Below are 13,482 nucleotides of genomic sequence, written 5' to 3' on the forward strand. Positions count from 1 at the left end.
GCTACTACCAAGTACAGTGGGCCCTCAGTATCTGTGTGGCTAATTCAGCCCCCTGAAGCCTGCCTTGCCACTGTCACCGCAGTGGGTAGCAACTGGCTGCCTCCTCCTCTCCTCCACCACCACTGCCTCCTCTTTTCTCCTCCTCCTCTTCACCCCCACCACCTCTTGCCTCCTCTTCTCCACCTCCTTCCTCATCCTCATCTTCGCCCTGCCACTGCCTCCCTCCTCCTCTTCACCCCATCTCCTCTTGCCCCCTAGTTCCTCCTCCTCTTCTTTGTTCTGCTACTTCCACCTCCTTCCTCTTCCTCTTCCCCCTCGCTCTCTTGCCTCCTCCTCCTTCCTCCTCACCCCACTGCCTCTTTCCTCCTCTTCCTCCTCCTCCTCTTCGCCCCTGCCACTGCCACCACCTCCTCCTTCCTCCTCCTTGCTGCCCCCCATGTGGGCTTGCCATCCACAGATGCTCAAATCTGCGGATGGCAAGTCTGCAGATAAGGAGGGCCCACTGTAATTCAGCAAAACTTTGTTACTCTTCGACCAACCTCCTCTGAAGCATATTTGCTCTTTATCTAATTGCTAGTACACCCATTTAATCCAAAAGTCAACATAGTATGTCAACATTTACTCATATTCCACTAATTCAATGGGTCTACTGTAGTTGCAACTAACAATCGGATTTAGGTCTTTATTTCTCCACCTAAGTCTTCAACACTTTACTGAAATAAATCCTAGGTATAAAAGTAAGAGCAGGAAACCTGAGGGATGAATTTATTTTCAGAGTATTTCTAAAGGGGCATATTCCTTATATAATTTATATTGGAAACCCCTCCCACCACTGGAATAATTAAAATTCCAGTAGTGGGCAGGGCCAAAGGCAAGAAGTTTAGACAGAGAATGACTATACAGAACTCAACCTATGGAAGGCTTCAAAGGGATTTCAAGGTACCTGGAAATTGACAAGGAGCTGGTGATGTTGTATAACCACATGGGAGCTCTGTTTGCATCATCCAGTCCCACCCAGCAACTCATCAGCTATCTTTTTTTTACCAACTGAAATTTCCAGACACTCTTCAGAAGCAGCTGTAGATGCAATGCATTTTGGCAGTCTAATCTGGAGCTCACAGAGCACAGATAAAAAGTGATCTGGGTGTGTCTGTCCGGGACTCAGATGGTGAAACGTACTCTGTTTCACAAAAACAACGTGAATATCCATAGACAAAGCTGGATCTAGGAACTGTGAACCTGTTACTTTAGAACAGATGTAGTTCAATTTCAGAGGACAGGCAGCCATTTTCTAGCCTTTCCATGCAAATTTGCATGCAAGTAGAACGTCATTTCCAATTTCAGGAGGAGAGAGACGCCACTTCCAGTTCTCAGAGGGAGGGGAGGAGCAAAAAGATTCTCATTTGCTACAACTAAGTGTGGGATGCCCATCTCACTCTAGAAAAGAATTGCTGCTGCTGGAAGCTTCCAGAAAGAAAGAAAAAGCAAAACTGACATTGGGAGATGAATGTAGCTTGCCAGTTACATAACTTCTAGCTCCTCCAATAGAGAAAATGGAATTCCATCCAGAGCACAATGAACACCTCTCAAAGGGGCAGACCTTGAAACAATATCAAAATACTTTTTGTTAAAACATTTTCCCTACACACACACACACACACACAATACTGAACCGTACTGCTACAATCCAAGCAGGTTTTGATAAATATCAAAATATAAGCATTGAAATAGTTATTAGTTGTGCAGCAGTTTTCAAAATTAGGCAGTCATCACCTTACTTCAGTTCATCTTGTCGCTGTTATACATACCTCTTCCTTGTGTCATTGGACTTGGCAGTTTTAGCCATGCTTCCATCCTGAGTAATCTCCCTCTCCTGTGAAGTAGGAGCATCTCTCACAGGAAGTGGAAGTACTACAGTCTCCTGGGTAACAGGCAAAACTTCATCTTCTGCTCCCTGTTGGCCTAAATGTTGCTTGGCATAGTCAAAGCCCTGGACAGGCTGGAAAGGCAAAACAAAACAAATCTCTATATTTATATGTTGCTTTGTATACCTTTTTTCATCTCAAAAAGTTGAATTTTAGTACATGCTTTGAATATAGTTATGGTACTCCAATACAGTTCTCATAAATGTCATTTTCCTCTTTCCTCTTTGTCTGTGGTGACTCACGTGATTTGTTTATGCATACATACCATCATCACATGGGTTGCCATAACACTATTAAATATTGAGGTAGACAGATGAAACCAAGAATTCTCAGGGCAAAGAACAAAGGCAACAGCACCAAGAAGATGCAGCAGCAACCAATAACAAAAAGTGTGTCAAAGTAACCATTAAATAATATTTTCCCCTATTTTAAAGAAAACAATTCACTTACTGGAATCAAAACAATAAAAAAGGAAGGGGGAAAGGATAGAACAAAGGAAATGCACCAGTAACAGGATTTGTCTTTAAATTATTTTATTTTTTGAAGCAATCTTCCAAGTATGTGATATGGATGTGATGGAAAATACAGTGAGAGATATTCTGGCCCTGTTGAATTTAGTGACTTCAAACATTGTTACTATTGTCACCCAGAACAAAACCCAGCGACTCTAAAATATAAAGGAGAAATGTTACAATTAAAGACAAACCATTAATGTAAAAACATTTGCTTTAAACTGAACAGTGCAATACTGTTCTCCATGAGTTAGAAAGTTGGCCATTATTCCTTAAGGCTTTTCTTAGTAAGGTACATGTTGGAACATATCCATTTTTAAACTTTTCCAATGGGACAAAATTATCTATTATCCACAGTACCATCTGCTTTGTGTAAACATTTGTTCCTCTTCGGTAACTTGTGACAATAAATTACATTTAACAGATGCATACAATATTCTGCAGGTACACCAGTCCTAAAATTATACATGCTGTCTTTTCAAAATGGTTTTTTTATTTTATTTTTTGGCATTCTGACTAAATAGTTTCTGCTGTACTTTTATACTTTTAACTCACTACTTGACACAGATGGAAACAGAGTTCTTATTTCAATCTGATAAAAATAGATATGTTGCACAAGTCAGGGATAGCCCAAGGTCTACTCTGGCCTGCACAGAGGTGGAAGAGGACCTGACAGTGTTGATGCTTTCCCTACCCTAACCCCAGAAAGAGGGTCAGCTTTGTATGTAGATCCACAATCTAGCATGCCAGAAGTACAAGAATGTTACAATAGTGTCATTCCCATTTGTCTTCCTGGTGTGCCTTGGCATTCTTCTCTGGGGGGAAAGGATACACACTTCAGATATTTAAAACAGGGCTATCATATCACCTCTTAACCGTCTCTTCCCCAGGCTAAACATACCCAGCTCCCTAAGCCACTCTTCATAGGGCTGGGTATCCAGACCCTTCACCATTTTGGTTGCCCTCCTCTGAACATGCTCCACCTTGTCAGCATCCTTTTTGAATTGTGGTGTCCAGAATTGTGGTGAGGCCTGACCAAAGTAGAACAGAGGGGTACTATTACTTCCCTTGATCTTGACACTTTACTTCTATAAATGCAGCCTAGAATTGCATTGGCCTTTTTAACTGCCACATCACACTGTTGATTCATATTCAACTTGTGGTCTACTAGGACTCCAAAATCTCTTTCACGTGTTAAACTAGATGTCTGCCATCCAGTATCTATGCATTCCATTTTTTCTGCCTAAGTGCAGTACCTTACATTTCTCTGTGATGAAATTTATTTTGTTAGGTTTGGCCCACCTTTCTAATCTATTAAGGTCATTTTGAATTTTGATTCTCTCCTCTGGGGTATGAGCTCCTCCTCCTAATCTGGCAAATTTGATAAGTATGCTATCTATTCTTTCATCCAAGATGTTGAATAGCACTGTGCCCAGGACAGAACCCTGTGGCACCCCACTGGTCACTTCTTTCCAGGATGAAGAGGAGGCATTGCTGAGCACCCTTTAGGTTCGCCCAGTCAACCAATTAAAAATTCATGTAACAGTTACCTTGTCTAGCCCACGTTTTACAAGCTTATTTCCAAGAATATCATGGGGGACCTTGTCAAAGGCCTTACTGAAAACAAAATATGCTATATCGACAGCATTCCCTTTGTTTACCAAGCTAGTAATTTTATCAACAAAAAAAAAAGAGGTCATATTAGTCTGGCATGACTTGTTTCTCAGAAACCCATGTCAACTTTTTGTGATTGTGGCATTCTCTTATAAATGTTCATAGACTCTATTTAATGAGCTGCTCTAGAATCTTTCCTGGTATTAATGTCAGACTAACTGGGCAATAATTGTTGGGATCCTCTTTTTTTCCCTTTTTGAAGATGAGAACAATGTTTGCCCTCCTCCAGTCTGCTGGGACTACACCTTTTCTCCAGGAGTTCTCAAAGTATGGCTCTGATATTACATTTGCCAGTTCTTTTAATACTCTTGGATGTAGTTCATCAGGTCCTGGAGACTTACATTCATTTAGATTAACCAGGTAGTCTTGTATTATCTCTTTACATATTCTGTGCTGAAATTCCCCTATTCTATCGTCTGCTCCATTTTCCTCAGCTTGAGCACCCTTTGCCTTTTCTGAGAAGACTGAAGCAAAGAAGGTGTTGAGTAATTCTGCCTTTTTTCTGTCCCGTGCTAGCATTTTGCCATCTTCTCCACACAGTGGCCCTATCCAAAAAAGCCCTTTTTATTGTTCTTAACCTCTCCAGCATGAGTACCCCTACACATGATTGTTATTTGTTTAAGTTTCTGTTTGGTGATTTCCCCATTTTTCCATTTCTTATACATGTTCCGTTTAAAACTTAACTAAGTTGAAAGTTCATTAGTCATCCACCCTGGTTCCTTGAGACACCTCCCATTTTTCCTCCTCATTGGAACAGTTTGAAATTGTGTCTTCAGTATCTCCCTTTTGAGAAAATGCCATCCATCCCGAATTCCCTTCTCTTTTAGTATTCCTGACCATGAGATCATCCCCAGTATTTCCCTGAGTTTAGACAGACTCTCCCAAAGCCTGAACAAACAAGACCAGATGCAAGCAATTCAGACTCTGGACAATGAGTGCTCATTTCAGCTATAGCAGGTGGATGCTGAAAATATATCTCTATCTGTAATGCAACAAGAGCAAGTCAAACTGAAGACAGACAGACCTAATGCCTCACACACTGGTTTAAAAACCAGAATCCCAGCATTTAGCTACTGGGCTGTCAAGGTCAGGCAGGTATAAATCTCCTAGTAGCAGATGAAAGAATTCACTTCAGACTACTGACTGACAACCTCTAGAGTGCATAGCTTTTCTTGAACTCCTGATACTGTGAATTGGCAATAAGGTATACAACTAGTCTTGACTTTAGTGTTCCTGCTTGTTCCCCATGAAGAACTCTGGAACATTTGAAATCTCATTACTATACCTCTCCTTATTCTGATTTTCCTGTAACTGCTCAGCCCTCTCAGAGCCTGACTTCCCCAGCACTTGTTGTGTCTAAATGCAAGATATATTGGCACTGCTACTATGTCCTTTTCCTCTTTCTGGGAGAGCAAACAGGGTAGGCACTAAATTCTTCTCTCTGGAATGGGAAGATATATGGGTCCTGCCAGGACAAAGTGAATTGCTGAATTTGCCACTCTTGTAGCCCTGCCATCCAGTAAATCCAACTCAATAAACATAATGTCAGTTTAGCCCTTGACATAAGTACTTGTTACCATATTTTATCAAAAAACCATTCATCAAATCCTCAATCCTTAGTATATTAGCCAGGTGACAGAATTAGGAGAGTTATTCCCAGGTATAGTTGCCTTTTCCTCATTCTCCACAGAAACGGTTAGTAGATAGATGTAGGGACAATGAGAAAGCATGTGATGAATCTGTTGTGACATTTTGACTGAAACAACTGATGCACAGAACTATTTCAGAGTTGGAGCTCAACACTCTCATTGCTATCACACATCTCAGTCCTCCACTGAAATTAGGCATTCTTAAAAACAACACTGGCATTCACAAAGCCACAACCCCTCTATGGCTCCCAAACTCAGCAAGTAGTTAGTTAGTCCTGAAACCTCTGTTAAAGGCATTGCATGAATCACCCACCAAAGAGCATAATTTGTTTTCAATTTTTTCATTTCTGAGAAGAAAAATGTAACAGATTGAAAACAACCTCAGGGGAAAGTTTCTCACCCCTTTCAATTTTTAATGCACTGAACAGTTTTTTTAGACAAATTAAACATATGAATTTAGCTGTCACTTAATTATCAAAATGTTGCCTTCTGTGAAACAGCATTAGAAAACAAACAATTGTGCTTCCCTTCCCCACCCCAATTTCATTTAGACTGACCTTTGGTCATCAATTACTTGCTCTTTTTCTCAGTATTATTTTCAACTGATTATATTTTTCCACTAAAGCATTTATTATTCCTCTGAGTAAGCTTTAGACTATTTTTCTAAGCATGCTCACTTTGAAACAACATCAACAAAAATCACTGGGAATTATTTCAAAGCAGAAGTGCTTAGAACAGGAGAATTAGGGAGCATCAGAGCCTCTGGGGTTTGAACAAGGAACCTTCGCACTGAAGATGGAGATGTGGAGTTGCTTAGGATGGTATCATTACTGTATCTATACTGCACAATTACAGATGTTTGATACTGCTTTAACTGCCATAACTCTATCCTGGTATTTGTGGCTTTGTGAGGTGCTGAGAATTTTCTACTGCCTTTCCCTGAAGCACAGGCATAGAGTTTTCTGTTCAAAGAATTCTAAGTACCTTACTAAAGTACAAATCCATGATTCCATAGGATGGGGCCATGGTCAATAATGTAGTATCCAAGTGCCACAGTTGTGTACTACAATTTCACCCTGCCTTTGCAAAGATTCATGTGAAGGGGCAACTGTAATTACACTGTCATGTCTCTTCCCCCACCCTTTGCATCCAACATTCATATATTTAACCGCATTTAACCACAAGGTAGTTGCACTCAGAGACACACACTCCTATGTTCACAGATGTGAACTGCACAATCTGCACTGCGATTTTTCACAGTCTATATGCTGACATTATGATCAGAGCATTGGTGTAGGTTGTAGGTTCAGGACCTGTCACTTCACTCTTAGAACCTGCATCTCCATGCCACAATCACTGATCTTGCATGCATGTCCACAGCCTAAAGACATAAGAATGTGCTACATTAGTGTCTGTATCTTGTAGAGAAGATGAGGCTTTTGAATAGGACCTGACTAATTTAAATTACAGGAGGAAGAATACAAAGGCATAGCCATATTAGTCTGGATCAGTATGCAAAGAGATATGGTAGCACTTCTGAGACTAACTAGGGCCCGACAGGCATAAAGAGCCGTCCTGGGGCCAATTTAAGGGCTCAAGAGAGTGGAGTGTCCCCATGCTCCAGAGCCCTACTGTACCTCCAGATGGTGCGTGCGCCAATGACATGCATTGTGCGCTGCGTCCAAACGGCGTGGTGCCCAATGGAAGTCACTGCGCTACTCCAGGGTGCTAATGGCACCTTGGCAGCAGCAGAAAAAGGAGTCGTGTTTTGTAGCTCCTTTTTCTGAGTGTATCGTTGCCGCGACGTGCAGTCATCAGGGAAATGATGCGGGTCCGCCCCTTCTCCTCGTCTGTTCAGCCCAAGTCTGCATGTACACTGTAGAATTAATACAGTTTGACATAACTTCAACTGCCATGGCTCAATGCTATGCAATTCTGGGATTTGGAGTTTTATGAGATATTTTGTCTTTTCTGTCAGTGAGCTCTGGTACCACAACAAACTACAAATCCCAGGATTTCATAGGCTGGAGCAGGACAGTTAAATCGGCTTCAAACTGCATTAATTCTGCAGCATGGCAGCAGCCTGAGAGAAAGAAGTTTGTAGCATATGCTTTCGTCTACTTGCTAAAATTCCTAAATTCTAGTAGACTGTTTGGTCAGGGTGATCCTAATATCCTGAAGGTGCCATATCTTGTCTGAAATCGGAAACTTGTACAGTCGCCCCTCCTAACTCATGGGGGATCCATTCCGGACCCACCCCACCCCACCCCACTCACCCACCCCCCCGCAAGTTAGAAGACTCGCAGATAATCAAGCCTCATTGAAATTAAAAGTGCTCCCCATTCACCTCAATGGCAGGCGCGGACTTGGAGGGGGCGAATGTATTTAGTACTTGGAAGGAAGACGGTCAGGGAATAACAGTGCTGTAGGTTACATTCACAAGAAGGCAACGGCAACCTCTTCTGAATAAATCTTGCCAAGAAATCCCTATGAAAGGGTTGCCAATAGCTGAAGGCACATAATACCAAAATGGTCAACTGAGTTGTTGTCTTCCCCCTGTAGTTTGTTGTTGCTGCTGCTGCTGCTGTTCCTGTTGTTATGTGACTGCAAGTTGTTTCTGACTTATGAACCTATGGGGAATCTATCACAGGATTTTCTTGGCAACATATGTTCACAGGGGGTTTTGACACAGCCTTCCTCTGAGGTTGACAGAGTGACTTGCCCAGGGTCAGTCAGGATTTCCATGGCTGAGTGGGAATTCGAGCCCTGATCTCCAGGGTCCTTGTTCAATACCCAAACCACTATACCATGCTGGCTCTCCCCTCTCCCTGTGGTACCAAAGTCTATATCTACATCTAGCCTTAACCAATGGATGGCAAGAAATCTACCATCGCCTACAGGCAGTAGTGGCTCTGCTGTCATTGGAAATGGTGAATCTGCTGTGCATTTTAGTTTCAATTTAGGTTATCCAAGGTGCTGAAACTATTTTACAGATCTGGACTAAACACCAGAGCTCATTTGCTGTCAACTGACATGGAAGTCACTAACCTTCAGGTGTGGTTGTACAAACTGCCACCTAGATAGATGGCCTGTATTACCAATGTTTAGCCATAGTATCATTGTACTGAAAATCTCCACTTCCAATGCATAGGCTACTGTTTGCAGAAATGTAAAAGTTCTCAGCATGCTGGCATCATGTCCTATCCTCAGTTTTACAAGATGGCTGAGTGTTACACAACCATGTTTGTACAGAAAATGTTTAAAATAATGTGGCATAAAAGTAGGAGAAGCCTTTTGCTCAGAGAAGTTCCTAAACAATGATTTCATGTTACGGGCCTGAACTGGTTGGAGTCTCACTCTGTACCTTATTTGCATAATCATTAATCCAGTTCTAGCAACAAGTATGTAAGCATCAGTGTGGTGTAGTAGTTTGAGCACTGGACTAGGACTCTGGGAGACAAAGGTTCAAATCCCTGCTCAGCCACGGAAACCCACCTTGGGTGAGTTACAGAGCCTTGGCGCATGAGGGGGGGGAGGAAGCCAAAAAGAAGCATGAGTGTAGCAGCTTTCTCCATGCCTCTCCACATGCCATCACAGCAGTTCTGTTCTTTTCCAGAGGGAGTCGGTTGTAAAAGTATGCCTTTTGTCAAAATGATTTTTCCAGCATGACAAAAGACACACTTTTATGACATCTGCCTCAGAAAGAGAATGGAACTGCTACAATGGGATGTGGAGAGGCAGGGAGAAAGCTGTTACTCTCACTCCATTTTAGCATTCTTTCCTCATTCTTTCCTCTCTCGGCTACAGAGGAAGGCAAAGCAAACCTCTGAACAAATCTTGCAAGAAAACATCATGAATCACCATAAGTCAGAAACAACTCGAAAGCACACAGCAACAACAAATGAAAGATAACAGCATTTTTTTAAAAAAAAGTGTGCACTTCAGGTATAAGACACAAAAATTATTTTAGTCTTGTAATGTGCCCAATTCATTGCAGTTGTAATAGTGCACTAAAAGCTGGTTGAGAAGCATGTGTGATGGAGCAAAGGGAGTCACAGAGAAATCCACTCATATAAAACAAAATTTAAAACCGCAGGTATATTCCACCTGTCATAGAGGCAAAAGGCCAAAAGGCAAATACCACTGACATTTTCAGCCATTCATACGTAAACTTACTGTCTCCCAAATCATGTGAATTACAAAAAATTAACACAAAGACAACCACAGAATTCAAGTCAAGACATTTTTAAAAATCAGACAATCAAGTCCAGCACATTTTATTTTAATCACTCATCTTTGTAAGTAAACTTTGTGCTAGGCAGAAGCTCTTTGTAAGTTTCACATGATTGGCTATCCTTATGTTGAAGCTGTGCATAAAGAAGTGCATGTTTATGTGTATTCATTCACCTTCCCCCTTCCCCAATTTATTAGCGAATAACTGTGAAACTGTAATATAGAACATCTCAATTGTTAAAATTAGTCAAGAATAGCAAAAAGATTCAATAGTTCTCCAAATGTTTTGAACTGTAATTGCACAGAGGCTGCATCACTTTTTAAAAAGCCACTGCTCTTTTCCAAATTATATTCCTTTGCTAAGCATCCTTTGAAGAGCTGTTCTTTACACTACAGCAGACCCAGGTGGTAAGGAGCCTCCTGCCCTCCTGCTATGCATTGCCATACTGAAAGCTAAAGGATTAATTATCCCTTTCATTAATTCACTTAGTTCTGTACACGAAAGGAATGTTCTAAGAGGTGGTCTAGCAGACAGCTCTTCTGTACAAAGAACTGCATTGCACAGAACTCTATTAACAGAAACAGCAGCAGAACTGCAGCACTGATTATGCAGCATCACACTCCTTGTTCCCCCTTGACATAAGAAATCAGAGCAAGCAGAGCAAGTAAAAACAGATACACTCCACAAAGATAAAAGCAAGGAGGTTACTCTTTGTAGAGCCTGAATTGTGTGCATGTTGTAAAGCAAATATCTTCAAAAGTCCCAACAGTAGCTGCTATCCTAGGAGATAAGATGGATTTCACTTTTTAGATGGGCTTCAAATCTAAACATAACATGACTTCTTACACATAATTTTTGATAAGCAAATAAATAACACCATTTTAGCCACAGCCACAGAACAGATTTTTTCATCCAGAAAGGCTGCAGTATTCAAGCAGTTTTAGGATTCTTTATAAACTAAATAGTCTATTTAAATTCACTACACACACATATACAACTGGTAACTATTTGAGTTGTCAGGGTTTTACGCTTAATAGCTTGCTAGCAATTACAATTACTGTTATGCCCAATAGACTAAAACTTTAAGCAGGCTAACATGAAAATGAAATGTTCTTCTAATTTTACTAATCAAATATTGTACATTGGAACTCAGAAAACAGAAGAACCTATATATCTTTTAATTCTGCTGTACAAGTATCCCTTAATTATACTGACCAAATCTGACAGCACCAGCCTAACCCACAGAAATTACATACAGATGCTGACCACAGTATTCCAGACCAAACAAGATGCAAATAGGAGGAGATCTGCAAATAGGAAACAGCCCCATCCATGTTTTTAATGTAGCAGTGGAGTAGAAGGGTGGTTCAGATGGGTTGAATGATGCATGAAATGGAAGGTTAATATCTTTTTTAAAACCACTGTAACCATTCCTAAAACTGCTGTTATATGTTGACTATATTTTACTCAGAATAATGATTCAGAATATCCTCTCTTATAGTATGACAACCTTTATTCCACCACCTCTTTCATTTCTGCTATAAATACTTTTAAAACAGCGGGGGAAACTTACACCTACTGCTCATATATTTCTAGCCAGTTCCTACAATACTAGATCTTTAATAAGTGTGTAGTTTTAGGTTTGATTCTGGATAGCTCATAAATATGAGCTCATTCATAAGCATGACCACCACTGGAGTGAGTCATGTGCAGCCCAGGGGATATGTCCTCTTAGGGAACTGAGTACAGCACTCCACCACCCTGCCCCTAAAGTTTTGGGGAAAAGTTTTCTTTTACTGAGCCCCACTGTCTCTCTGCTTTCAAAATAAAAGTTATTTCTAGATTGGAAAAAATGACTTTTCATGAATGTAAAAAAGGATCCCAGAACTAGTGAAAATGCCCCAAGAACCTTCAAAGAATACAGTGGATTTCTATTTTAAAAATTAAATAAATTGTAGGTATTAGGGAAGGTTTCAGGACATGCTTGCCTTCTGGTCCTAGGACAGGTTCCCAATCCTGCTCTAGCCCTACTGACAAGGGAGGAGGGGAATAATATTGTCAAAATTTGATAACAGGTTTCTATTATACTAGTGGTTTTCAAGTTTTTTAATTCTAGGGGAACACTTTATATCAAAATGTCCATAGGAACACAGGAAGTTGCCTCATACAGTCAGCCCTCAGTATCCATGGACTTGCCATCCATAGATTCAAGCATCCATAGACAGCAAGCCCACATTGTCCCCAATGGCATCATGTACATGTGGCTGCAATGCCATTAAGGACAGTCCCCGTTGTTCTGTGGCAGTATGTGCACACAGCCGCAATACCGTTAAGTTCCATTGTCCCTATGTGCATGTGCACGTGCTGCCACTGGGGACAATGGAACTTGAACTTGAACATCTGCAGATTTTGTATCCGAGGGGGTGTTTGGAACAGTTTATGAAACGTTATGCTATTACTCCTACCTCTCAGTTAGTCTCAAAGGTGCTACAAGATCCATTTGCATACTGGCACAGACTAACATTGCCTATGTCTTTGAATTCTCCCTTTAGCCATTAGGGATCTAATATGGCACCAATGTATGCACAGCAGTCAAACAAATTTGTGTCCAAAGATATCAGGGAACATTCTGTGCCACACAGTAATTTCCGATGAGGTGCTGCCTGACATCCTAACTCTCAGCAAGCAACCTAAACCAAATAAACTCTTTCAGATAAGTTTATGTGTCCTCCCTGCTCCTGTTTACAGATGTTTTAGGCAAAATGTATTTGCTACTATTGTTTCTTTCTCTGATAAAACCCTGAGAGGTTTCCAATAAGGGCATGTGGACTGCCCTTTGGTATGTTTTTTTTCTAGAAAATAATTGATGTATTAGCTATATCAAGACATGCAAGAGAATCTGAATTATAAAGGATACAGAAAATCCTTGTCAGAACACAGTTGCACTACATAGTTTGCTTTTGAAAAAATACAGACATACAATACTTCTCCCACCCACCCCAGGATTAAGACACTGAACTCCATAAGCAAGTATAATGGTGTGCTGTGATGCATACATAAACATTGGGTTGCTTGATTTCAACCTTTCCCTCCATAAAACATGTGTACATTATGTTTGCATTCAACCAACAAATACAGTGATATACAATATAAATCATTTTATTTGGGGGTGGGGTGGGTTAATGGTCTTCACCCAACAGTATCTCTCTGCCAGCAATACACACCCCAATGATGGATCAAATTTTCAATTCCCACCCAAATCTCACTCTCACACAATCCAAGATCTATGGAGGAGGGCTGAGAGAACATCTAGAGCAGGAAGGCAAACTTCTATTGTGCCAACAGAAAGTCCACTCATGTTACACAGAATTCAGAAATACCAACAGCTGAGAGAACCTCTAGAGCAGGAAGGCAAACTTCTATTGTGCCAACAGAAAGTCCACTCATGTTACACAGAATTCAGAAATACCAACAATCAGGATGAAAAC

At 40.9% G+C, this 13,482-nt stretch overlaps 1 protein-coding gene across 5 annotated transcripts in view; it reads right to left on the reverse strand.

The window, feature by feature from the left end:
- Positions 1-13,482, reverse strand: part of KIAA1549L (KIAA1549 like) — a 278,122-nt gene that overhangs the window by 94,014 nt on the left and 170,626 nt on the right. For all 5 annotated transcript variants that reach the window (XM_042466172.1, XM_042466156.1, XM_042466163.1 and 2 more), the window contains one exon: positions 1,809-1,999. In XM_042466172.1, the coding sequence (XP_042322106.1) occupies positions 1,809-1,999 (191 nt within the window). The remainder of the gene's footprint in view (positions 1-1,808; positions 2,000-13,482) is intronic.

This window comes from Sceloporus undulatus, chromosome 1, assembly GCF_019175285.1.
Source record: "Sceloporus undulatus isolate JIND9_A2432 ecotype Alabama chromosome 1, SceUnd_v1.1, whole genome shotgun sequence".
NCBI classification, from domain to species: Eukaryota; Metazoa; Chordata; class Lepidosauria; order Squamata; family Phrynosomatidae; genus Sceloporus; species Sceloporus undulatus.